Here is a 26,545-nt window from a genome sequence, read left to right on the forward strand (position 1 = left end):
AACTTTGAATACATTTATTGTCTCATAATATTTTGACAGTATTCTCTCCTGAGGTAGAAAGCTTTTCATGAAAGTCCACCAATAACTTTATCTAATAAATAGATTCATATTTTAAAATCCTTTGTAAAAACATAACACAGTCATGTTATATTGGACATGGATGCCTTTGGCCTGTATTTCAGTCAGATGCTCTTTTGAAACATTCATTCTCAGATAATCTGATCTCTTGTACAGACTCGTTAACATGCTGATGTCAGAGATTTGCTTATTCGATTAGTGACCAAGAAATAGTGCAAAGAAGTATTACATTTTAATTTTATTTTTTTCATAAAATCATAACACCTTGCTTATTTCCAGGTTATACATTAAATTCTGAATCCCAGATTTTCTATATGGTCTCAGACCTCACTATACACAAACATATTGAGCTCCACATACAGTAGAGGAGATCAATGCCTTTGTCCTCAGACAATAGTGCTGCTGCGAAATGTCATGAGGATTCTTTTTATAGGCTTCTGATAGGACAACAGTCTTGAAAAAAGAAGGTGAAGGGAGAGACACGTGTACTGAGCATCTGCACCAATTCTTTGAATTTACGTTAGTCAGTCTAACTGACTGTTTCTGAAATAAGAGGGTCCAGTGATCTTGAGGTAGCTGAATAATCCTAAACTTGACCACCACCTCCACCCGGTCGGGGTCTGCCGTTGGGCTTGTTCCTTAGTTCATGCCAGAATCTCACCAGTGGCTCACGGTTCCTCCAGATCATTTCATTACCATATGCAATGTACCACCTGGAAGAAGGGGAGAAAAGGAAATTAAAGGTGAGAGAGAACCTAACAAAAGTCCAAATGATTAAATCCCTCATGATAAATCACTTGATGAGTGCAACTATTTCTCTTATATTGAAACAGTAAGTTTTTTTTTTTTTTTTTTGTTATTTAAAGGGCGCATTAGTCAAATTGAGCCTATAGGCGGGTCCACAATGCGCGTACACTCTGCTTATTAAACACACAATGTGCAGCAGCACACAAACATTCCAAATATTAAAAATAAAAGGATTACAATGTAAAAGATTATCATAGTGTTCATAAAGATATGGTTGAATACGGCTTGTCCTGTAGATGGTCTACTTGCACGCTTTAACCTCGCATACAAGCAGATCCGTTTTCTCTCTGGAGAAGCGTTCAGTCTTTCTGCTTGCAAATTGCAAAAAACACACCCATTACTCATTAAGAAAATAGGGACAACCCATTTAAACCACGCGCCGGGTGCGCCGACCATTTTTCCTGTCGTTAAACTAGCAAAAGTGGATTCGGACACGACCTCGCACACTTGCGCCGTGCCTTTTAGACCATGCGCTTAGATCCTTAAATTAGGGCCCATGGACTAAAAGTGACAAAACGGATAGTTCTGGTCCTTGATTATGATTGGTTGAGCTGCGCTCTAAGCTGTTGTAAATGACTCTACAAACATAGACCTGTGACCCAGCCGCGGCTCGTCTGAATGGGCAGGCGGGGCAGAACCGTTTAATAAAAGCAGTAAGCCTCATGAAGCCGTGATTTACAGTGAATTTAGAACGGGCTTTTTTGGGCTTCCGCTCCGTGCCGTGCCTAACAACACCCCTTAGCTGATCTAAATTTACTGTAAATCATGGTTTCTTGGGACTTATTGCTTAATTTTGGTCTTTAGGTCTTTTTCTTTTTAGGTCTTTAATTCAATTCAGAAAAAAAAAACGGTAACATCTAAAGAAAAATGGGTAGATATCTATTCTTTACACCCCCTATAGAGGCACTGTTGTGAAATAATGAACCTGTTGAAATCAGTTGTGTGGAGAACAGTGAAGCACTCACACTCCAAACAGAGCTCCACCAAGATGGGCCGCATGATCAAAAAACCTCCATCCCAGAAGGAGACCAGCTATATCCAAAGCAACAAGAGCTTTCAAAGCCTAAAACATATGAAACAACATTATTGACATCTCACTCCACAAATACAAAAGAACAAGATACACCTGAATTATTTTACACTCTCACTTACATTTCCTGCAGTGAAGCTGACCATAGGAAGCAAGACGATGCCCAGCTTAGCTTCAGGAATCTTGGTGCAGACTGCTGCCAGAACCGTCATGATGGCCCCTGACTGCAGGACACAAATCAATACTCTTAAAGAGGGCTTTATAGCATTGAAACACCGGCAGTGTTTAATATTAACTGTTACGACAACTTTATAATACAGTTATAACAACTGAACTGCCAAAAAGGGAAGAAAAAAAATCTGAATTAAAAAAATTCTGGGCTTGTTCTGGGTGTTGCTGGGCTTGCTTCAATGACTATTTCATAAAGGAGAGATAAATACTTGTGTGTGTGTGTGTGTGTGTGTGTGTGTGTGTGTGTGTGTGTGTGTGTGTGTGTGTGTGTGTGTGTGTGTGTGTGTGTGTGTGTGTGTATATATATATATATATATTCCCCACAAAATATGCAGATTTCTTCATTTCTTCATGTTCAAAATTACTGCAATTTATATTAAGATGAAATATATAAGTTAATTGATATTTTAAATTAACATGTTAATCCCCCAACAGCATTGTTTTTTTTAAAGTTGCCATTGTCATTTTCATGTCCCCCCAAATATTTTGTTGTAATATCTGAAAATGCAATACATCAAAAGAAAGAACGGACATCTGCTTGATGTCTGCTTGAAAATGAAAAAATCTAGCTTAATAATGCATTCTTTTTTATCAACACTTGAATGTGGGTTGAAACTTTCTTAAGAAAAGTTTCATAAAAAAACAAATAAAAAAAACTTTTTGACCAAATAGCTAGGAAAGTCTCCTTTTTGTCAAAGACTGCGTCTGGATAGGATTCAGAACAATGATCAAAAAATAGTTGGAATAGATCGAGTCCATCAACACCCCCAAAGCTTCACAGTCCTATAGCTCGTCCTGGGTTGACATTTCATTCGGTAATGCTAGGCAGTTTTGATTTATATGTTGTTTAACATAATATAGTTGTATATAATAAATAATATAATATTATATGTTGATTGCGTTATTTTACATATTCATCTGCTTACATATGCTATAGTTTGTTTATGCTTCTTTTTCACCCCCGTTTTTTGATCCAGAGTTTCTGTACTCTTTCTGATGATGTGTCATAGCGCCCCCTAACATATAACGGTGAAAACACGGAATTCCGTAAATGGCAGGGAAGCGTTGTATCATAAATTACGGAAAATTTCATCAATAATGGGGAAAGAGTTAACTTTTACAGCTTTTAACATGCAGAAAAGAGTTTTTTACGGGAGTTATTATAGCATGTGCATTCATTAATTTGTTATGTTTGTTATGGTTATTAGATAGCAGAAGATTTTCTGGTAAGAAAATGCACCATGCACAAATGCACCCTGCACCAGATGCAACAAAAATAACTATGGGTGCTGTTACTATATCGTGGATTTGAGCATGCATTGACCAATAAGCATTCAATTTGTTCATTTATGATTGGCTTTTCAGTTGGATTTTGCAGGGCGCAGGAAACTCACCGCTCCTAGCGAAGGACCCAGGCGACCAGTAGCTGTCTTAAACACGTAACTGACAAATGTCGAGATTACACCTGAAGAAAGTACATTTATCAAATTAGACCAGAACTGTATATGTACTAAAATACAGACAGCTAATATTTTGTTTGTGTTTATTAAACAATTAGTGCTACCTCCAGACAGATAAAGGGCCAAAAACTGCTCTCTCCCAAGCAGAGAGACAATGCTAGTAGAGAAGGTCCATAGCACATACATGTTGGTCAACATGTGAATGATGGAGTAATGGCTGAAAGAAGAGAGAACCATGGGAAGGCAACGTGTCTCTGAAATAAAAACAAAGCAGGCTGAAGGTTGATGGCAAAACCTACCAGGAACATCTCGCCAAAAAATGGTGGTTACACACAAATCAATGGTATCTGTCAAAATAAATACACTTAAAGCAATAGTTCACCTCAAAATGAAAATGCTGTCATTATTTCCTCACCCTCATGTCGTTCCAAACTTGTATGACTTTTTTTTTTTTTTCTGCGGAACACAAAAGATATTTTGAAGAAAGTTTCCATTGTATTTGCCCATTCAATGAAAGGCAGTGGGATCCAGAAGAACATTGGAACCCAGTGACTTTCATTGTACAGACAAAATAAATAACACTGAGATATTTTCTGAGTATCTTCTTTTGTGTTCTGCAGAAGAAAGTCATACAGATGATGAATTTTCATTCTGGGTGAACTTTCTCAGTGAACCACATTGAATGACTCTCAGCACTCACTTACTGGAGGCAGGGTTAGATGTGAAGTACTTGACCAAAGAGCGTTGCATTGAAGGTATTCTCCAACAACACAGAACCAGAGTGTTTAGAGCTATGATACCTAAAAAACAAGATGATAATGGGGCGTGAACTAAAAGGCAGAAAGCAGACTATAGTGTGGACATACAGAAGAGGGCTTTTCACACTTGAAATATTTGTACCCTGAATGAAACATTGTAAACCCTGGTTAAACATTGCTTCACTTTCTTTTTTGTTTATTTAAAGGACAAGTTCGGTATTTTACACTTAAAGCCCTGTTTACAGATCGTTTCTGATGAAATAGAATGGTTAAGATTAAAATTTGGACACATGCTACTGTCCCGAGAATTTTAGGTTTCTTTCGCTTTCCCCAAAACCTCTAGAATGGGTGTATAGGTGCACTGGAACAATCCTTCATAAAACACATTAAACTTTCGTTTACAAAGACGTGAAACTCACCGAGTGGTCAGGGGTGTTCACTGATATGCTCACACAAAAATCGCTGCAAAAGATGCTTTCCAACAGGTTTTATCGTAGTTTTTGTCCAACTCCATTGAGTTGTATTGAATGTGCAGTGTGAGGTACGGTATTACTCCGCCGCTTCTTCTTCTGCTTCTTCTGTGTATTCAATGAAATGCCAGCGGTTTGCTTGCAATTGGCAAAGGTGCATTATCGCCACCAACTGGGCTGGAGTGTCTATTATTCAAGCTCTCAACGGAAGAATCTACGGGTGTGAGACGTTTGGAAAAATAGGTCCACAGTTTTACAACGAATGGTAAAACACCTGTTGGAAAGCATCTTTTGCAGCGATTTTTGTGTGAGCATATCAGTGAACACCCCTGACCACTCGGTGAGTTTCACGTCTTTGTAAACGAAAGTTTAATGCGTTTTAGGAAGGATTGTTCCAGTGCACCTATACACCCATTCTAGAGGTTTTGGGGAAAGCGAAAGAAACCTAAAATTCTCGGGACAGCAGCATGTGTCCAAATTTTAATCTTAACCGTTCTATTTCATCAGAAACGATCTGTAAACAGGGCTTTAAGTGTAAAATACCGAACTTGTCCGTTAACAGGGACAATGCAGAAACATATTGCTCTAATTTCAAGTAGCTGATGCTCTACATACAGGCTTTTAGCCAAAGGATAAATATCAGCCCCAATCCCTAGTTAGGCTTTAAAAAAAAACTAAACAATAATAACAAGCTGAGACTGTGTACCACCATCAACGTTTACAACCCTGCCCTTTTTTTTAAGGTTTCTTTGAAAAATGCTCCATTTTGTTTGCATTTTCAGTTCAACTGGCAAACTGATCCAAAGCAGTGTACCTTTAACTAAAAATGTGGATTGTGCAAATGTAGTTTTTCTCTTTGGTACTATGCAATTCTGATTAGTTGCACCTCTTACTACTCCGGGGTGCGTTTCCCAAAAGCATCGTTAGCCAACTATGTTCGCAAGTTCCGTCGTTATCAGCATAGTTTAACGAGTCAGTGTTTCCCGAAACTATCGTTCTAAATCGTTGGAACGACAGCTCTCGACCTGTGGTTAGAAGCATAGTTTCTAGTTTGCATGATATGTGGACTTAATATATCTTGAGCAAAATAAGCAAGTTGACATTCATTTAAAGCACCGTTTTTGAAGAGTGCGCATGTGCGAACGTGCTCTACTATGTAAGAACGAGCCTATGATTGAATCTGGAAATAAAGCAAAATAACTGAGAAAAAATGATCCTCAGATACCATGTCTGTAATTTATAGCAAAACATCTAGTATTAATTCGATCTCAAACAGATTCATTAAAAGAAGTTATTACTCCACCACGTGCATGACATCATAAACCAACGTGGTTGAACGACCACTTTGCGACAGTACGGTTTCGGGAAACAGTTGTGACTAGCCAGTTGATTTCTTCAACGATGCATCGTACTATGGTAGTTAAGCAGCGAGTTACGTCGTTGTTTGGGAAACTCACTCTTGTTTGGATATTAATTGGCATATGATATCTGGAGCAAGATTGTTTATACATTTAAAAACCATTTTAATTAGAGACAATTGTATAACATTTTCAAAACTAAGCAAACTATTTTTTTCTTTAAAAGATTACAATGATTCCACCTAACAGATTTCTTGTCCAAAATGTATAGTGTTTGTTTATATAAAGATCTAACAAGTTTAATAGTCAATTGAGCAACCAGACTCCAGACAGTCACACAATAAGATAAATGTAAGAAGACCACTGCATGCATGTATAACTTTCCCCAGGAACTAGGGACTTTGGGGTGGTACTCGGTGTGTTTCGACTGCACGGACAGGGGTCTAAATGAAGTTCTGGGTAGAAATTTCCCCCTCAGAAAGTCCCTGTTCGCGAGGTAGTACTTTTTCAAAGTTCAGGAACTTTCAGGGGTGGGACTTGGGCGCTGAACTGATTAATTGAGTTATTTTGATTGGCTGACTCCACACAGCATTTTATTTCAACCACCATTTTTAAAAGTCTTTATGATTTAAAAATATACGACCTATGAACCGACGACGAGGTTCAGGCTTTATTAAGCTTACATGCGGAGGACGAAATCCAGCTGGAACTGGAAAGCCGTGCGCAGTCTTACGTCACTAGACTAATTTGCCTAATCTTCACGGTACTTTAGACTGAGACAGCAACAGGTCTGGGGGGAAATAGTTCCTGGGACAAAGTGTTCCGGGTAATTTCAGTGGAAATGCGGTTTTAGCTGCTTTGGGGATATATATATATATATATACACACACACACGGTCTAATCATAAAACAATTGGTTTGTTTGATAGTTCTACACAGCATCTTTACATGCACATCAGATTTTAATAGAGAATCTAAAATAACACCTAGATATTTAAAATCATTAACTGTCTTTATTGCCTTTTGATTAAACTTAATTATGAAACCATTCACATTGCTTATAATTTCCCCAGGGTCAACAATTCATCCTGGGTATTCATGTGCTGCCGTAGGGGTGGGCGATATGGCAAAAATATCATATCATGATTTTTTTCAGGAAAATCACGATTCACGATTTTATCACGATTCTTTTTTATGTTGGTTTTACTATTTTGTGACTGAGCATTACAGCCAAACTAATGTCCATATTTTAAAAACAAAGCCTTAGGTAACAAAATATAAAATAAAAAAGAATGTCAGACAGGGGCGAAGATAAAAAAATGTGTCATTATTTTCTTTGTTATTAAATATTAAGATCAAAGATACACATTACACATACACAAATTAATATACAAATTAAATAAACAGTGCTTTATGTTTTCAGCTACAGTAGGTGTATTTAACAGTAGCATTGAAGAAAGTAATTAAATGAACAAATATGAAAATAAAACAAAACAGACTTCACTGTATAAATTATACATGATACTTATTAAAGCTACTATTAAAAGTTATCAGTCAAGAGCAGTGAGTAATTATCTCTTTGCATTTTGTTGTTTTATTAACATTAAAGGGATAGTTCCCCTAAAAATTCAAATTGTCAATTTACTCTCTCAAGTTCTTTTAAACTCGAATAAGTTTATTTCTTCTGTTGAAAATAAGTTATTTGGAAGAATGTGGGTAACCAAACAGTTGATGTACCCCAGTGACTTCCATAGTATATTTTTCTCCTATGGAAGTCAATGGGGACAAGCTACTGCTTGGATAGCCACATTCTTCAAAATATTAATATTAGAAAAATATTAGAAAATACTATAAGGAAATTAATACAGGTTTGGAACAACATTAGAGTGCGTAAATATTTTTGGGTGAACTATCCCTTTAAGGACAAGCGGCAGCGTGTTTACTATTAAGGCCTATTTATACTTCTGCGTCGGACCTACGCCGGAGCCTCTACACTGTAGGCAACACGTTGATTTTCATTTATACTTCTGCGTCGTTGTCCGCATTGACGCGCAATTACATTTGAAGAAGGAGCATGTGAAACCCGAGGGAGCGGTCCTAGCAGACCAATCACAGCGCTTGCGTCCGCGTAGAGTTGACGCGTTGTTAAATTTTTGGAGAGGTGCACGTCAGGGTACGCCGAAGGGTATGCGCGCTACACATAGCCTACGACGTAGCTATGGCGTGAGTTCGACGCAGAAGTATAAATAGGCCTTTACTACTGTCTCTAAGAGCTGCGCGCGGAATGTGGCTTTGCGTCTAATATACACGCATTTGACAAGCAGATTTTCTCTCAATTTTCTCAAGTTTGCTTTCACTTTAGACATAACTGACTTTGTTTATGTAAACCATGCGTGTATTTGACAGTATTAGCACAATAAGACTCGAAAGATAACTTAGTCCAGTATTCAGGTGCTGGTAGACAGGCTTTTAGTGCATGTGAGCTTCACATCTACGCGCTGAGAAACGCACACGTTAGAACAGCGCATCAGCACGCGAATTAAATGTTTAACCAACAAGGCATTAAAGCACATGCAAATTATGAACTGCAGTGTCTCGTTCCGCTGCGTTAACATTTTATGTGAATATACGTCGCGTTGTTCAGTATGTTGGGACAGAGGCACCAGAACAGCAACTGATAGAATGCACGATACTATGATATTTCTTCAAAAGCAGATCGTGGAGACATTTTAATTGTCCACGATCAAAAATCGTCATATCGCACACCCCTATGCTGCCGTTTCATACTGTACATCCCTAAACCCTGGGTTAACATCCTTGTTTGCATATTCACATATGTTCACATAACAGCTCTAGCATTGCACATCTATCAAGTTTTTTATTTAAAGGATTAGTTCACTTCAGAATTAAAAATGTCCTGATAATTTACTCATCCCCACATCATACAAGATATTCATGTCTTTCTTTCTTCAGTCAAAAAGAAATTAAGGTTTTTGAGTAAAACATTCCAGGATATTTCTCCATATAGTGGACTTAGCAGTTTCAATGCAGCTTCAAAGGGCTCTACACGATCCCAGCCGAGGAATAGTGAATCTAGTGAAACGATCTGTCATTAAAAAAACTAAAACTAACATTTATATACTTTTTAACCACAAATGCTCGTCTTGCACTACCAGTGATGCACCAATAATTACGTAATCCCGTTGAAAGGTCACTCGTGATGTAGGCGGAAGTACTGACCAAGTGTTTACAAAGCAAACGTGCATAGACTAAAAGTTTTTCGCCCTACCCTACATTTTCCGCCTACGTCAGGCAGTACTTTTCAACGTGATGACATAATGCGTGAAGTCGTAGACGTGCAAGACAAGCATTTGTGGTTAAAAAGTATATATTATTTTATTTTTAGAAAATTACCAATCGTTTTGCTAGATAAGACCCTTGTTCCTTGGCTGAGATCATGCAGTGGAAATTGTAATTTGGACCTTCACCTCGTTGGTTCCCGTTGAAGTCCACTATATGGAGAAAAATCCTGGAATGTTTTCCTTAAAAAAAACGTAATTTATTTTCGACTATATAACTAAGAATGAAATGGTATCTTTTTACACTCCAGTTGCGTTTTCAATCACTATTTAAAATTTTCCCCTCAAACGCTAAAACTACTGTTTATACAATGTGCAGTGTTTCTGTGACTGTCCAAAGCATCTAGTCGTAACATTCTAACTTGTTTCACACTGTGGAGAAAAATCCTGGAATGTTTTCCTTAAAAAAACTTAATTTCTTTTCGACTGAAGAAAGAAAGACATGAACATTTTGCAATGCACTCCGGAGCAGGGTTAGCACCACTTTTGCGCTGTTTTCATAACACTGGGTAAAAAGCACTGCAAATCCTACTTTTTAAAGTGTGAAACGTTCCTCAACTCTGGGTTAAAAGCGGTGTTAAGAACAACAATGACCCAGGGTTAAGCGCAGTGTAAAAAAAAAGCCCTAAGGCCCTAATCATATATTTTCAATGTAGAACCGACCTGTGACCGTCTTTTGTCCTTCACTGAGCCCACTCCACCAATCATCGACCACAGACATGACCAGAATCACCTGCTTCTGGAAGTGTGACAGTTGATTCCACCAGTTATGCCAGTATGTTGTGTTATGACCCTGCACAGAATGCAACCGCAGTGTGATGAACACGACTGGAAATTTTTCTGGTCTTATAAAACTGTTCTACACTGATACCTCTCCGAGTTTATCCCGCTTCTTCTCTTTGGCCTCCTCCATGGCCATCTGCACTCGTGACTTTACTGATTCATACTGCAAGATGGCAGCCGTGCCGAAGGAGCAGCCTGTAAACTGAAATGGTGTTAGAACAGCCTCTACAGAAACCAACAAATCAACATTTGACAAGCTGAATAAAGATCAATAATCATGCATAAAGAAAATATGTATGGTATGTTTTCAAAATGGCTCATTTTTTGACCAAAAATTTGCATGACTCCTCAAGTCAATACATGATACATTAGATCTCTGTAAAATGGCTTCTAAAGAAATCCATAGAATACTGGACATCCAGTATTATCATTTGTAAGCCATATATTTTGTAAAACAATGATTTAGTAGCATGCAAATGTCTCCAACAAGACCCTTAACAGACAGACTCACAATCGCGTTTTAATCTAAGTCGAGAATTAAAAATTCTTATCAACATATCAGATTTTACTCATTTCCATGACTTTTGCAAACCTGAAAGTCACAATTTTAAATGTAATAATCACATTTCCAGGTTTCTCATGATCGTGGCGGTAAGAAGAAAGACGTACCCCCACTGTGAACACCAGGGGCCTGAAGAGTCTATGTGGTTTTCTGGGTGGCAGTGGCATAGGAGGCACCGGTTCTCCTGGGGGTGGCACAGCATGCTTTTGACCCGCATCAGTCTCCTCTTGCAGACCTCTTTTTGTCTCGGATTGTCTCTGAGCTTTCTTGAAGCCACATCTTTGCTGAGGACGGATGGTTAATCTACCAAGCAGATTATATATGTTTTTAGCACCTTTCCCATGTTCTACCGTAATATAGGCTAGTTTTCCTGTTACATTCATTAGAGCAATTTGACCTTTAGTTTGCTATCTAGTGTGAGAACAGTATCAAAAACGCTCAGTGGAGCAAAACATATAGGCTATAAATCACAACCACGAGAAACTATAAGAGCCAACTTAAAGCACGTTTAAAAAACTACTCCAAAACGGTCATCTCAACATTGGAGGAGAGTGAAAAGTACTTCATGTCAATCTTAGCAAAGCGTGAAAACTACATGCAAGACTCTGGTAGTTACCTGGAGCTTTTTGGAGACAGGAATTGTGCATATTGCGAGTTTATTTTGGCCCATTTCATAAAGCAACCCCTCCATGCCATGTCCCTGGTTTGCAGAATGCACTGCTGGATCGGGGCAATGTTTTGTAATACGTGTTGTTTTCGCAACGTCAAGAACCACGTGGTACAACAACCCGTGTGCTTTGACTTACACAAACTTAATGTACAAAGGTCCAAACCGAACGTGTTTGATAACATCATAAAAATAGTATAATTATTAGATTGAATTGCAGCCCGTTCACAATTTGATACAACCCGAAATTAATATTAACAAAACAAATGTTCAAGGAGGCTATATCTGCGTCATGTCTGCGCAGAACATCAGCACTGAAGCCCCATCGCCCCGCCCCTAATGCCCCTTTTCAACAGCATCACCCTGGATTAGATGATTAGATGTAATATTCTTTTACAGTCTATGTGTAATGCATACTTTCCTACAACAGCCAAATTAGTAATGTGATGAGTTATTTTTGTCTTCCAACTCTACTTATTTAGTTGAACATTTATTTATTACTTAACTAATTAGCAAATGTAATAATAATAAGTATTATTATTATTATTATTATTATTATTATAAACACAGCCGTTCTAAGGTTCAAAAGGAAACTTTTTTTTTGACAGATACTGATTCTGTTCACTAAGGTAGAAAACTGGTTTTGTTTCCTATTGTTTCTTATTTTTTATATGCCTACTTTAAAATTTAATTTGTAACTTTGATGGCAAAATTTTAAGAGTGAGAGAAAGTCTACTAAGAAAAAACTGTATTATATAATCCTTAAGAAGTCACTGTTAATGTGCAAATTTCATAACATTTTATTATTATAACCACAGTTGAAAAGAGTTTTATGAAAAATAAATGTAATTGTCAAACACATTTCTCCAGAAACTCAGCCTTGTTCTTTTAAGAGATGAAGACTATACTGTCTTAACAGAAGAAAGCAATGATACACAGACCAGCCAAACACTGCATTAGTGAAGAGAAGACTCTGTTGGCCCTTTAGGCAGTTTCTGTGAAAAAGACACTGTAAATAAGAATAAAACAAGAAGAAAAGGGTAGAATGGACCAATAAATATCGTAAAGATTAGACGTTTTGAAAAAGAATTCTATGAGAAGTGCTACAGACTGCAAGGGTTGAAAAACTTTCACTTTATTGTAAGGTGTCCATGTTACAGTGTGATTATACTGTACATTTAACGACTGAGTAATAATATAGGGTTAGGATTATGTTTTGGTTTAGGATTAGTTGCATGTAATTAATGCATAATTTTGTAACTAATAGGCTATAGCAGTATAATTGCATGCAACATGTTTACAAGGACACTGTAAAATACAGTATTATCAACAACAACAACAACAAAAGAACTGCTGGATTGTCAATTTCTATATATCAATAATGTATCCTTTGTAAGCTAAATAAATGGGCTATTGTTTTTTTAAACTCTTTCTCTCTCTAATATATTCTAGCCTATTTATCAACACTAGGCTTATGTTTCGTTATACAAATGTGCAAAATTACGATTTACAAATGTCTGAACCAAAATAGACTACAGGCTAGCCTACTACTCGATTTTTCACTACCTATTTCTCATGTTTATTTTGAAATGGGCTGTTCTGTAAGACTGCATGTGGATCGCATGACATCACGGCTCCATTCAAAGACCACCTGATCTATTAAAAAAGGAGGGGAACCCACCACGTCCACGAGAAGCGTCGCATCCCCGACGGTACTTTTGGCGTGAAGATGGCGGTCCCAGCTCCGAGCAGCCGGACCGGATCCGTTAGCAGCCTGGGGAACAGTCCAACCGCAGCACCGGGAGGCTTAAACAACAACAACCACAAGCTGTGGTGCTGCCACGAGCTGGACTTCAGGTCCGGAGTGAAGATCGAGGAGCTCAATCGACTCATCCATGAATTCAGCAAACAAGACCAACGAGAGTATGATGACCAGAGGGCACTGGAAATACACACCGCCAAGGATTTCATCTTCTCTATGCTCGGTAATAGCATCTTCAAACCTATTAATATTTTGTTCAAATTATCAGATTTGTTATTCATTAGGCCCATCATTCATTTTTATTCTGTTTTATTAAGTGAAAAATAATAGGTTATCTATTATAATGGTATGCTATAAAGAAATGGTCAGATGTTCTGTACCAATAATAATAATAAAAATGTCACCCGTATTTCATGTAAGAGGTTTTAGATTAATAGATTTATACTATATTAATCTAGGTTATGAAATTATTTTAACTTAATTTGCATAGGTTGATCGTTGTATGATGAAGGTGTGTTACAATCTGTATAGTGCTTTGTGCTTTATGCTTTATGCCACATCTTAGCATCTTACGTTATCCAAACACTGAATCCATTTTGGTCTGTTCTTAAGCGGGTTTATGTTTGACCTCTTGCAGAATAATTCCACAGTAGTCGGATGAATGCATGCCCCTAATCTACTATTTGAAGGGATCAGAATGATTATGTCCACATGTTGAATCCCTCTAACCGCTTACACATGAAAAAGTGAAGTTTATACCTTTGACAAAGAGCAGTACGGACAGAGCAAACATGGTGCATAAATTGATAATGTATATATTGTATATATTGGGGTTAGTTTAAAAATACATGAAAAAGTGAATGACTTGAGTTCAGTTAGAATTTAATATTTACTAAAAGCTTTGGATTAAAGCGTCTGCTAAATGAATAAATGTAAATGTAAAATGTAATAAACAAGCTGAAAAATGTATCACCAATTACAAAAATGATAAAGTACAGTACAATAATTTCAGGTTTCTATTGTGCAATTAATAACTTCAACTCAATACTAGTTTCAAGATATTGGGTCCTTATTAAAGGGATTGGTCAACTAAAAACGAAAATTCTGTCATAATTTACTCACCCTCAAGTTGTTCCAAACCTGTATGAATTTCTTCTGCTGAACACAAAAGAAAATATTTTGAAGAATGTTGACGGTAACCATTGACTTCCATTGTATGGGGGAAAAAAACCTATGGAAGTCAATGAAGCCCATTAACTGTTTGGTTACCTATATTCTTCCAGATATCTTCTTTTGTGTTCAGAAGAAACTTGAGGGAGAGTAAATGATGACAGAATTTTCGTTTTTGGTTTAACTATCCCTTTAAACCCCTCTTTTGTTACATTCAGAGTATGTGTGTTTATTTGTTAATCTTTTTTTATTTTTGATTTAACTAGTCATACATGTCTAAAAATAATTGTATGACTAATCTAAGACAGATTTAGAATTGTGGATATTTTTCACAGAAATTCAATAGGCTTGTCCAGCACTGGGTTTATTTCCAAACTAGGGGGAAGTGGGTGTTAGGAGGCATTCAGGCAATTATGGGAACCCATCCATTGAGGCAGAAGTAATGTACAGCTTCCTCTCATTCTGTTCTCACACTTTCACTCACTGCCATTCACCCAGCTCAATTCAGAAAGCAGGAGGCTGATTGGCCTGCAGTGTCTGTGTATGCAAATGAGACAGATGGAACAAAAGTGACACTGCATGTCTTTGAGAGTTGGAATCTCTGTGGGAGACAGATTTAAAGAATGATGGGTGGAGGGATGTGGGAATAGTTTGGGTTTTTGCTAAACATTAGGGGGAATTGTAGGAAGGAAGGTTTAATTGGGAAAGTACTAATTCCTGTTGTTTTATATGAGATATATATTTTTTAGTGTTGTAATAAGTAAGCTTTTCTATCTGTGTAAAATTATATTGTTTTATCTCAGATGTTTACTAAATTCCATTGAATTATACTGCCATGAAAAAAGTATTTGAATGGCTTCAAATCATCAAATATACATTTATATTTAGCATTCTATAGCAAAAATAAAGCATTCTTTTAAAATCATTTTTTCCTTAATTCTATTTGTAAAAAATGCATCAATTACCTATAATGTCCCTGTGAAAAAAGTAATTGTCCCCATAATCTGGAAACCATCAAAACAACTACATTTCTGTAAAACAAATGCAGTGTTCCACTATAAGAACGCCATTCTTATTATGCTGTACACCAGACAATTCTTCAGGAGAATGTCCGTGCATGAGCTGAAGTTTATTTGGATGATGCAGCAAGACAATGATCCAAAACACCAAATCAAGTCAACTTCTGAATGTCTGAAAAGAAAAAAACTAAATTAGGACTTGAAAGAGCAGTTTATGCTTATAGACCTGCCTGCCGGAGAGGGTCAAGATTCCTCAACAGAGATGAGCAAGGCTCAAATTTAGTGTTTTGCCAGCCAGATATCAGGTTTAAGGGGGAATTTTTGCATTCTCAGTGATATATAATGCATATACTCACCGGCCACTTTATATCTTTCTAGTACCGGGTTGGACCCCCCATTTTGCTTTCAGACCTGAAACTTATCAAGTGAGCATAACACTCAGCAGCTGATATGTGAAAAAATCAAAACAGTCTGCCCTACTTTTTGTGAGGAAATTTGTCATTAGAAGTGTTAGGAGATATTAAAAATATATGGTAAATGACAAAAGAGGGTAAAGAAATTTACCACATTGAATGATTCCAAGGACACTGAGTCAAACTGCCCCATTCAGGGAACAGCTATAAATATTTGAGTGCATCCCCATCCTCAATGGGGACAGATGAAAGCTCAGCTTGTGTGAGCCTGGATGCTTAAGAACAATTAGACATGCTTGAGAACATTAAACCGCCAGCTGCATCCTTGCTCAGCAGCAACTCTCTGTGCCCTAAAAGCCAGTATAGGCACACAATAGAGTGTGAACAAATGTAAATGTTACATTCCTCCTCCTTCCTGATGCTTTTACCTTGTGCTGCTGGTGTCAACTTTCAGGTCCTCTTATTGATCCACTGGAAATAGACGCCAAAAGAAAGTGCTCTGCTGTCTTCATCAGTGAAGAGGAAGAGCTTTTGGTCATGTGACAGGAAGCTTAAATTGTTCAATATTATGTAATTAATTCTATATGTGGATAAGAAATGTACATGAAGACCTAATAACAACATCACAACATCACATTCATTGCATGAACAATCATGAGGCCTCTTACACATGACAAGAGTAAAAACTGATCATTTTTATAGTATAGTATAGAAACAAATGCATCCTAGACAACAAATGACAGTAACACTACAGCAAACTTCAATTCATTACCATACGTTAATCCATTAAATATCATGAACTAACAATGAACATACTGTCACGGTGGGTTGCAGGAAGGCAGATGAAGAATATAATATCCAATACAATGTTAATAATAATCCAGTAGACAGGTAAACAGGCTGAGCAACACACACTTACACATAATGGTGATCGGACAGAGAATGGATGTGAGGGACAAACTTATAAAGCAAACACAAATGAGGATGATTAATCAAACACAGCTGAACCAAATGTACTCATAATGGAGACCATGGTAACAAAGGCATGGCGGGAAAACTGAACAAAGGAAAACATGTGACTAATGGAAACAAACTGTGACATAACGCCCCCTCCGAGTAGGCGCGACCTCGTGCCGTAAGAAGAACATAAACAGATGAGGGAGGAGGTTTTGGAGGTGGGCGAGGGGCTGGAGAAGGGCAGGTAATGGCTGGACGACGATTCCCTGGCGGTGAGGGTGGAGATGGTCCGCAAGCACAGACCCAGAGCTCCCCAGTGCCGACAGACCACGGCGGAGTCGAGAGAGGGAGGAGTCCAGATGGTGGATCCGCAGGTGCAGACCGAGGGTTGAGGGAGCTAAGCGACATCGCTAGTGCAGGAGACCCAGGCGATGTCGCAGCGACGAGCATCGTAGGTGGAGCCAGAGTACCCGAGGGCTGGGGCGACGATGGTGTGAGCGAGGACAGAGGCGGTGCCGACGGGAGAGAGGAACCTGCTGCAGCTGAAGGGGTGGAGGGACAGAGTGCAGTGGATGGCCTGAAAGTCCGTGGCAGAAGTGGTGAGACAGACGACTGACCAAGAGGGAGCTGGTGGGACGAGGGAATCTGGAGGAGCCACTAGACTGATCTCGGGTCTCTGGTGGAGCCGAAGGTGGGAGGAGCCAAGACGGAGCCGACAGGTCGACATGCCTAGATGGAGCGAAGAGATCCGAGGCCGGAGGCAGAGCCGAAGGATCCTCCTGGATAGGTGCTGCTGGTGGTTGCTCGACCTGCGGCTCGACGTCAATGCAGGGACTCCCCAGAGACGACGCAGGGCTGCAAACATCCGGCAGCGATGGGACTGGAGGACTGGCTGAGCTCTGTGATGGTGGTGATGAAACAAGACTTGAGATGACATAGGTAATCATTACACAGTTCACACAGGATACGGCAAAAAAAAGTTCCCAGTTCTCGACGTTCTCTTTGAGTAATATAGATGATTTAGATAGCGGGTGGGATAGGGTGGAGTTGACTATTCCCCATCGAAACCTATCAGCCAGTCCCCCGTTTCAGTTCCCTCGGCCAATGGTGTCTCGGGATTACACCCCTGGTCAGATCCACGCTGGGGCACATACCGCCAACACTAACTGTATGCTATAATTGTAATAAATGTATATACTTGGCGAAGTGGTCCTGACTGAAATTACATTACTTTAAATGAGACCACCCCCCAAGATCACAGTTATAAACATGAATCTCATCTGAAAGGCAAAGGGGGAGGTGTTTCTGTAATATTTAGAAATATTCTCAGAATTACTAAGAAGTCTAGTTTCAAATATAATTCTTTTGAAGTGTTGGTGCTTAATGTAACAATATATAGTGTAAATGATAAATCACGTATGAGATTTTTGCTGGCTTCCGTATACAGGCCAACAGAGCACCATGCAGACTTTATCAAAGAATATGCTGACTTTCTATCAGAGTTAGTACTGGCTGCAGATAAAGTCCTAATTGTTGGTGGTTTTAATATACATGTAGATAACGAAAAATATGCATTGGGATTGGCATTTAAAGACATTCTTAACTCTGTCAGGACCTACTCATTGTCGTAATCATACTCTAGATCTAATATTATCACATGGAATCAATGTTGATGCCGTTGAAATTCTGCAGCAGAGCGATGACATCTCAGATCATTATCTAGTCTCGTGTAAACTTAATTTAGCCAAAGCTGCAAAGCCGACTCTGTGTTACAAATATGTTAGACCTATCACTTCTGCCACTAAAGATTGGTTTATTAATAATCTTCCAGATCAGTTTCATTATCTCAGCATCCCAGATAGCTTAGAAGAACTTGATATTGTGACAGAAACTTTTAACTCTCCCTTTTCCAGCACTTTAGACACATTTGCTCCTTTGCGCTTAAAGAAGATTAAAGAAAATAGTCCAACACCGTGGTACAACGAGCACAGTCAGGCTCTTAAAGCTACACTGTGATATTTTCCCCCATCTAGCGGTGAAATTGTATATGACTACCCAGTGAATATTAGTTTCTGTTCCTTTCAATTCCGAGGGCGTTTTAACTCCTACGGTGGCTGTATTATTCCAAGATTAACATGGCTTCCAGTTCGACTTCGTCCATGAGTGTTCCTTCAAGTGATGAGGTTACTTTAGAAAACTATTACAAAGTGCATTTAGTTATTTAGTCAGTTAAGTATATTTATTCAGTTAACATGTAGGTTATGACCTCTATGTAAAATAAATAATAGTGAATAATAGTTTTATGTTTTTGTTATTTTGGTACCATTTCATTGCTAATACCTGTGATCCGTCGCAGCACAGATTTATGTTACAAGGTAAACAATACTTTTTCCCCATTGACGCGAGGAAAAGTAACGCAAGTTATACTAGAGGTCGTTCTGGCGTTATGCACAACAATGCTATGGTTAGACAAGCAACTATAACATTTCAAATTTACACAAATAGGCTGAATTACCTGTCGAGAAGAAAGCAGGCAACCTCAGCGTCCGTTTTAAAATCTTTGCTCCTCATGAGCTCTTTCCATCTGGGAAAAGTTACTCCAATATTGACTTTGGTCTTGCTGATTTGCCTGTCGCGTTGATGTTTTAATTCTCTCTTTCGCTTCCTTGCCGACTCTGCTACATGTCCTCGAAAATAGGCGTGATCCTCCATCTTCAGCAATCTTTCAAATCTGCCTGCAGTCGCAAGTAATCTCCCCCTCACATTCGTCATGGTGTCACTGAGTGTAAAACGCGAAAGGAGAATGTATTTTCAAGATGGAGGCGCAACATGGCTGCCGCCATTCGAGTGACTTGCTCGTATGTATTATAAATGGCAGATTTTACGCTTACGAGAATACTTTATTAGTTGGTGGAAGTAATTAAACATGAATGAGCACATATACTTTTGATAGAACAAAGTGTTTTTTGCTAAGAATCAACTTAAAAAGTTACACAGTGTAGCTTTAAGAGAACAGCCAGAAAAATGGAGCGCAACTGGAAGAAAACAAAACTAGAGGTATTTCTCATTTCATGGAAAGAGAGCTCGATTGCATACAGAGAGGCCTTAAAAGCTAACCCTATTAGAAGAAAATAAACAAAACCCAAGGTATTTATTTGAAACTAAAGCTTCAAGCCCAGATGTTTCCAAGCAGCACAGCAGTAATGACTTTTTGAACTTCTTCACTTATAAGATTGATAATATCAGGGATAAAATTATAACTATGCAACCGTCTACTACAGTATCGCATCAGGCAGTGCATTGTAGTCTCCCTGAGGAAAAATTTGATTCATTCATTGCTATAGGAGAGGAAGAATTTTTTTAACTCGTTAAATCATCTAAATCGACAACATGTATGTTAGACCCTATACTGACTAAGCTACTGAAAGAGATGCTTCCAGAGGTAATAGATCCTCTTCTTAATACCATTAATTCATCTTTGTCTCTAGGATACGTACCAAAAACTTTTTAAGCTGGCTATGATTAAACCGCTTGTTAAAAAAACGCAACTTGATCCTACAGAATTAGTAAATTACAGGCCGATCTCGAATCTACCTGTTCTGTCAAAGATACTAGAAAAGGCAGTATCTTCACAACTATTTTCTTTTTTAGAAAGAAATTATATCTGCTAGGATTTTCAATCAGGATTTAGACCGTACCATATAATGAGACAGCTCTCATTAGAGTCACAAATGATTTGCTATTATCATCCAATTGTGGTTGTATCTCTCTATTAGTGTTTCTCGATCTTAGTGCTGCATTTGACACTATCGACCACAATATTCTCTTAAATAGACTCGAAAATTATGTTGGCATTAGTGGAATTGCATTAGCATGGTTTAAATCATACTTATCTGACTGTTATCAGTTTGTAGCAGTAAATGAAGAGATGTCTTATCGATCAAAAGTTCAGTATGGTGTACCACAAGGCTCAGTACTAGGACTGTTGCTGTTCACTCTGTAAATGCTACCCTTGGGAGATATCTTTAGAAAGCATGGCATTAGTTTTCACTGTTATGCTGATGATACCATTGACTGTAAAAAGAGATGGACGACGCCCCTTCGCTCTCTTCCTTTGGTGAGACGTGAAGCCGCCAGTGTCCCGATATGGCGCTGACATAGCGATCTCTGGACCTGAGTCTGCGCAGTAGTGAGCAGGAAGTAAAGCCGCGAAATCAAGGCCCTGCCTTCACTCTCGCAGAATCAATGAATCAATCGCAAGCACACGCTCCTGCTCTTTTTTTTAATTAATTATAGAAATTTAGAATTTAAAATTTAGGATCCCGAAAAAAAGTCTGTTGGTGCTTCAGTGACTACTTTGCTCAGAGAACCTGTCAATCACAGCTGTCAATTATGACGTCACACCACAGCATCAGATAACTAACTAAAACCAAACTTATTTTAAAAACAAACACTTGAACTTACATCAGTGTGATAAAAACTACAGTAAATGACAGAAACCATCTTTGGAAAAAAGATATTTGAAGTGTAATTTAATTGTTTAGTTGGTCTCAAGTGCCGTTAAATAACACGGGAGGCGGGGTTTATGACCTATACTAGGACCAGTCATCGGGGGGCAATCGAGATGTTTTGGCTTCACTTTTCAGGGCTTGTGTGGCATGCTTAGATGATACACAGCTCTATATTTCTTCACACCCTGACGAAACTTCCAATTCACAAAATTCACAAAAACAGAGATTGTAATTATTGGACAAAAAACCTCCTCACGTAATAACCTAGAATACTGTCTCAAACTTGATGGATGCTCTGTCAAGTCCTCGTCGTCGGTTAGGAACCTGGGTGTGCTCTTTGATACCAATCTTTCATTTGAAAGTCACGTGTCTAGTATCTGTAAAACCGCATTTTTTCATCTTAAAAATATATCTAAATTACGTCATATGCTCTCAATGAAATGCTAGATTATTGTAATGCTATTATGGGTGGTTGCCCTGCACACCTAATAAACAAACTACAGCTGGTCCAACATGCAGCAGCTAGAGTTCTTACCAGAACCACGAAGTATGACCATATTAGCCCGGTTCTGTCAACACTACATTGGCTCCCTATTAAACATATTACCCTTGGACTGAACACTTAATGCGCATGTGCGTCTGCGTTTTCGCGGGTTTGCGTATGGAACATAAAAACTCTAGGCTGGGTGGGACCAGCAGGGAAACAGAAAACTCTCGGCTGGGTGGGACCAGTGGGGAAACGAAAAAACTCTAGGCTGGGTGGGACCATTGGGGAAACAGAAAGCTCTAGACTGGGCAGTACCAGCAGGGATGGGAGAGACAGGGGAATTACCTCCTAAAAAGTTGTAAACAGTTTCCAGAGGCCAGGCAGAACTCATTCCCAGCTTCCATCCATGCCCTCGAATTCCATTAGTATTCCCTTGATGACAGGGTTGTTGTCGACTCCTGGTCAGATTCTCCATGTGGTTCGTGCTCCTGGGGAGATGCGGGGAGCAAGGATTGTATGTTCTGCAAAGAGAGAGGGGGGTAAATAAATATTTTTGCAATGTGCTGCTGGTCAAGCAAATGTTTGTGCTTTGTTTCCCGCTGCCCTGTATCTTGCTCTCTCATTGGCCGTAGGTCATCGCGATGTAGTTTTCAGTCAGAACACATTCACACAGTAGGATTTTGGACTTATCGGTGATTCTCTCAGATTGCGTTTTTGATCAATCACACTGTGATTGTCACTCACGTGAACGAGCACCGATTTGTTTATGATTTCGGGCATTTGTCTGCGATCTCGCAAAACTTGTTGGCGAGCGAAAATCTGGCCTAAAATCGTGCAGTGTGAACTCGGCATTAGACACATCAACTCCAAAAAGTCCCTGGTGTGTGACTCCAGGGAGCAGTCATTCTGCTCCAGACATAAGAGGTGTACTGTTTGCAGGTCCACATGTGAGCGAAAGAGGGAAAAATAGGACTGGACAAAACAAAACATTTTCTTCAATATTTCTTATGTGCTACTTGTTGGTTTGACAATAAAATATTAATTTAGCCAACACTTTTATCCAGAGTGACTTACAAATGAGAAACATCACAAGCAAAGTAATATCAATAGAATAGTTGTATTGAACAGAATTATAGGTACTTGTGTTTTTGAAAGAAATATTTCATTTTTTGTACACTTATCATCTATAAGAATCTTTGTTATGATGTACATTTATACCATATATACTCCGTTTTTTCTCTGTTTCAGGCATGGTGCAAAAGCTGGACCAAAAGTTGCCTGTTGCCAATGAGTACCTATTGTTGTCCGGTGGTGTGCGAGAAGGTGTGGTGGACATGGATCTGGATGAGCTTGGCATCTATAACCGTGGCTCTGACTATGACATGGCCTTCACCCTGTTGGTTCCTGCACTTAAGCTGCACGACCGGAACCAGCCTGTCACACTGGACATGCGCCACTCAGCACTGGGTCATTCTTGGCTCAGCTTGCGACTTTTTGACGAGGGTACCATTAACCGTTGGCGAGACTGCTGCACGCTGACTGACCATCTGAACGGCACCACCAATTACTTCTTCTCACCCACACTGGTAGCTGACTGGTTCCAAGAAGCTGTCGGACTGGTGCTGACGGAGTTACAGCGCAAGCCACAAAGGGGCACCCCAAGGGTGGAACGGGTCGAGCGTCACAGCACGCTGCTGTCTATGGTTTTAGGTGTGGGCAGCAGCCGCATGCTTTATGACATTGTTCCTGTGGTGTCTTTTAAAGGCTGGCCGGCGGTTGCTCAGAGCTGGTTGATGGAGAACCACTTCTGGGATGGCAAAATCACAGAGGAGGAGGTCATCAGTGGCTTCTATCTGCTGCCTGCCTGCTCAGCCTCTGGTTGCCAGGAAAATGAGTGGCGTCTCTCCTTCGCCCGCAGCGAGGTGCAGTTGAAAAAGTGCATCTCACCAGGCCTCATGCAAGCTTACCAGGCGTGCAAGGCGATAGTTGTAAAGCTGCTGGCTCAACCCACAGCTATCAGTCCCTACTACTTACGCAGCATTATGTTGTGGGCCTGTGACCGACTACCTGCAAGCTATTTGTCACAGGAAGACTACGCTGCACACTTCCTGCTAGGTCTCATTGATGACCTGCAGCACTGCCTTGTCAACAAGACCTGCCCTAACTATTTCATCCCGCAGTGTAACATGTTGGAGCACCTGTGTGACGAGACCGCCATATTTCATGCTCGTAAGCTAGCGCTTGTACGCTCGGATCCGGGCGAACACCTGCGCTCCGTCATCGAACAAGCCAAGGCGGCCAACAGACTGACGCTGGAGATGCAGCGTCGCGGGAGTTCCTCAGGACTGCCTTCTCCGCTGGCGGATCCTTCCTCAGCAGATCACCAGCAGCCAGATGACCGCTTGGCCAAGAAGCTACAGCAGTTGGTAACCGAGAATCCAGGCAAGTCCATCTCTGTGTTCATCAACCCTGACGACGTCACGCGACCTCACTTCCGTATTGATGACAAGTTCTTCTGAAAACTTAAGTCTATTTTCGGTTTAACCCGAGGGGTGTGCATGGCACTGTCCAGAAACTGGAGCTGTGTCCTTGTGCCTGCTTACATCAGACCGGAGAGGATCTTCTGGAGGAAATGACTGCAGCAGTTCTATAAGACTGGCCTTACTGAGTGGAAAATCCCAATTATTTGCATCTTCAGGGGATTTCATATCATGGTGACTCTGAGAAGAAGAGCTGTGTAAGTCTAGCACATTCTGGACAATGATTGACATAGTATATGAAAAAAATATAGCATATGTCCTGTAGATGGTATTGTTATTCTGATGAAAAGTCTGTTGTAACAAAAGAATCAGAATAGAATCGATATAGATTCTATTCTGAAGAATAGAATCAGACATGTGTTTTGCATCTGTGCTGATGGAGACGACACATTTCCATTTCCATTTATCACCTCTTTATCTTTGTGGACAATATCTTGTTATTTATTTAGAGGAAGCAACAACAAAAAAAGTAAATGAAAGCCAAACCTTTTCTATCTATAGGCGATTAAAATCATATTCCTTAAGTGCAATTAAAAGAATGTACATTAATGCCCAGTTAGAGTGAGGTTCTTGTATAGACAAAAACGTTCAACTATAACAATGCAGAATTGTCTAAAGTGGGGGTACTTGACTTAAAGCCCTGAAAATGTTGCTGCTATTGGAGAATAAAAGGATGCTATTTTGTTTTTGAATTATTGAAAGTGACTAGCAGCTATCCAATATAAGCCCACTTATTACTAATGTTAAAGGGATAGTTCTTTATTTGCCCTCAAGTTGTTCCAAACCTTTATAAATACAAAGGAAGATATTTTGAAGAATGTTTGTAGTCAAACAGTTGTGGGGCACCATTGACATGGAATTTTTTGTTCCATACTATGGAAGTCAGTGGCAACTGTTAGTTACCCACATTCTTCAAAAATATATTTGTTCAGCAGAAAAAATAAATGATTAAAGGTTTGAACTAAAAGAGTTAATGATGATGACAGAATTTTCATTTTTGGCTGAACTATCCCTTTAATTGTGTCTCAAACAAAAAAAATACAGAGTAGGACATCAATCGTGTTGTACTGTACCTCAAAAATCATCTAGCTTGCCTGTGTTGTTCCTCCAGTAAATAAAGAATTGTGCATTGTTTTGAAAGCTGTGTTGGTTTGGAACTTTGATTTGTTTGCTTGGTCAAAATCAGTCCTTTAAAATTGTTTTTGTTGAATACGTAAATAATACATAACGCAATAAATATTTGAAATCATTTATATTTAGAAAACAGGACATTCGAGCTATGCTGTAAACACAGGAAGGAATCATATGCATCATGGAAGTAAAATTTATGTTGCATATTTATGTATCAATTTATGTCACATATGTAAGCATATATAATGGTGTATTTATGCTTAAGAATATTGTGTAATTACAGGAATATTGAACATACAGTGGGAACAAGCTTTGCTACTCCAATGTCCTTTTACTTTCTCCATAATCTTTTAATTAAGGATAGGTTTTCCAAATCTTCAAAACTTTGTCTAGTCTCTTATTATTTAGTAAAAAGTTCATTTTGGCCTCCATTACTTGTGTATTTTCCTTTGAACTTGACAATAAATGCAAGAGTGCAGAGGCTTTAGGTTCCAATAAATTGGCTGATTTTGATAGTTCTACATCATATTCGTCACCACTGGACACTGCCATATTCTCTGTACTGTACTGTGCTTGTTTCATACCGACATAGTGAACTCCACAGACACGCTGAGTCAGCACATTCAGTGACATAATATCCCAGTCTGCACCTTTCCACACAACCACAACATCCCAGTTCCTGATAATGAACAATTGCATACATCTACAGCACAAATAGACATATCCACACAATGCTGACATGTGCTATTAAAGCATTATGTATAGAGATTCTGTAAAAAACTCATCTTTGAGAGGTCATTAAAATCGACCTTTGTGTTTGACATGACACTGTGCCTCTGATACCAGAACAGAACACTGAACTCTAATAGCAGCATCTAGTTCTTTTTTTAACAGCTGAGGTAACATAAGCCGCTATTCCCCTGTCCCTGTAAACTGCTGATGCTGCCGTTCTTCGCAGTTTGATCAATGAGATCATTACAATTATAGCATTCA

General features: G+C 39.0%; 2 protein-coding genes across 2 annotated transcripts; one reads left to right on the forward strand and one right to left on the reverse strand.

Annotated features, from left to right (window-relative positions):
- On the reverse strand, positions 1-11,886 carry parla (presenilin associated, rhomboid-like a). Its single transcript, XM_084411566.1, has 10 exons — positions 11,512-11,886; positions 11,003-11,198; positions 10,422-10,535; positions 10,214-10,343; positions 4,311-4,406; positions 3,711-3,860; positions 3,541-3,611; positions 2,038-2,139; positions 1,851-1,948; positions 1-791 (listed from the first exon to the last, which is right to left on the reverse strand). Exons 1-10 carry the CDS (start codon positions 11,748-11,750, stop codon positions 665-667), a joined length of 1,323 nt encoding a protein of 440 aa, XP_084267692.1. The 5' UTR covers positions 11,751-11,886; the 3' UTR covers positions 1-664.
- Positions 11,887-13,226: 1,340 nt separating this feature from the next.
- On the forward strand, positions 13,227-25,979 carry mb21d2 (Mab-21 domain containing 2). The gene is made up of 2 exons (XM_084411563.1): positions 13,227-13,547; positions 23,130-25,979. The coding sequence occupies exons 1-2, from the start codon at positions 13,292-13,294 to the stop codon at positions 24,398-24,400; spliced, it is 1,527 nt and encodes a 508-aa protein (XP_084267689.1). The 5' UTR covers positions 13,227-13,291; the 3' UTR covers positions 24,401-25,979.
- Positions 25,980-26,545: the final 566 nt, after the last annotated feature.

Source organism: Rutilus rutilus, assembly GCF_951802725.1.
Source record: "Rutilus rutilus genome assembly, chromosome: 6".
Classification (NCBI taxonomy): Eukaryota; Metazoa; Chordata; class Actinopteri; order Cypriniformes; family Leuciscidae; genus Rutilus; species Rutilus rutilus.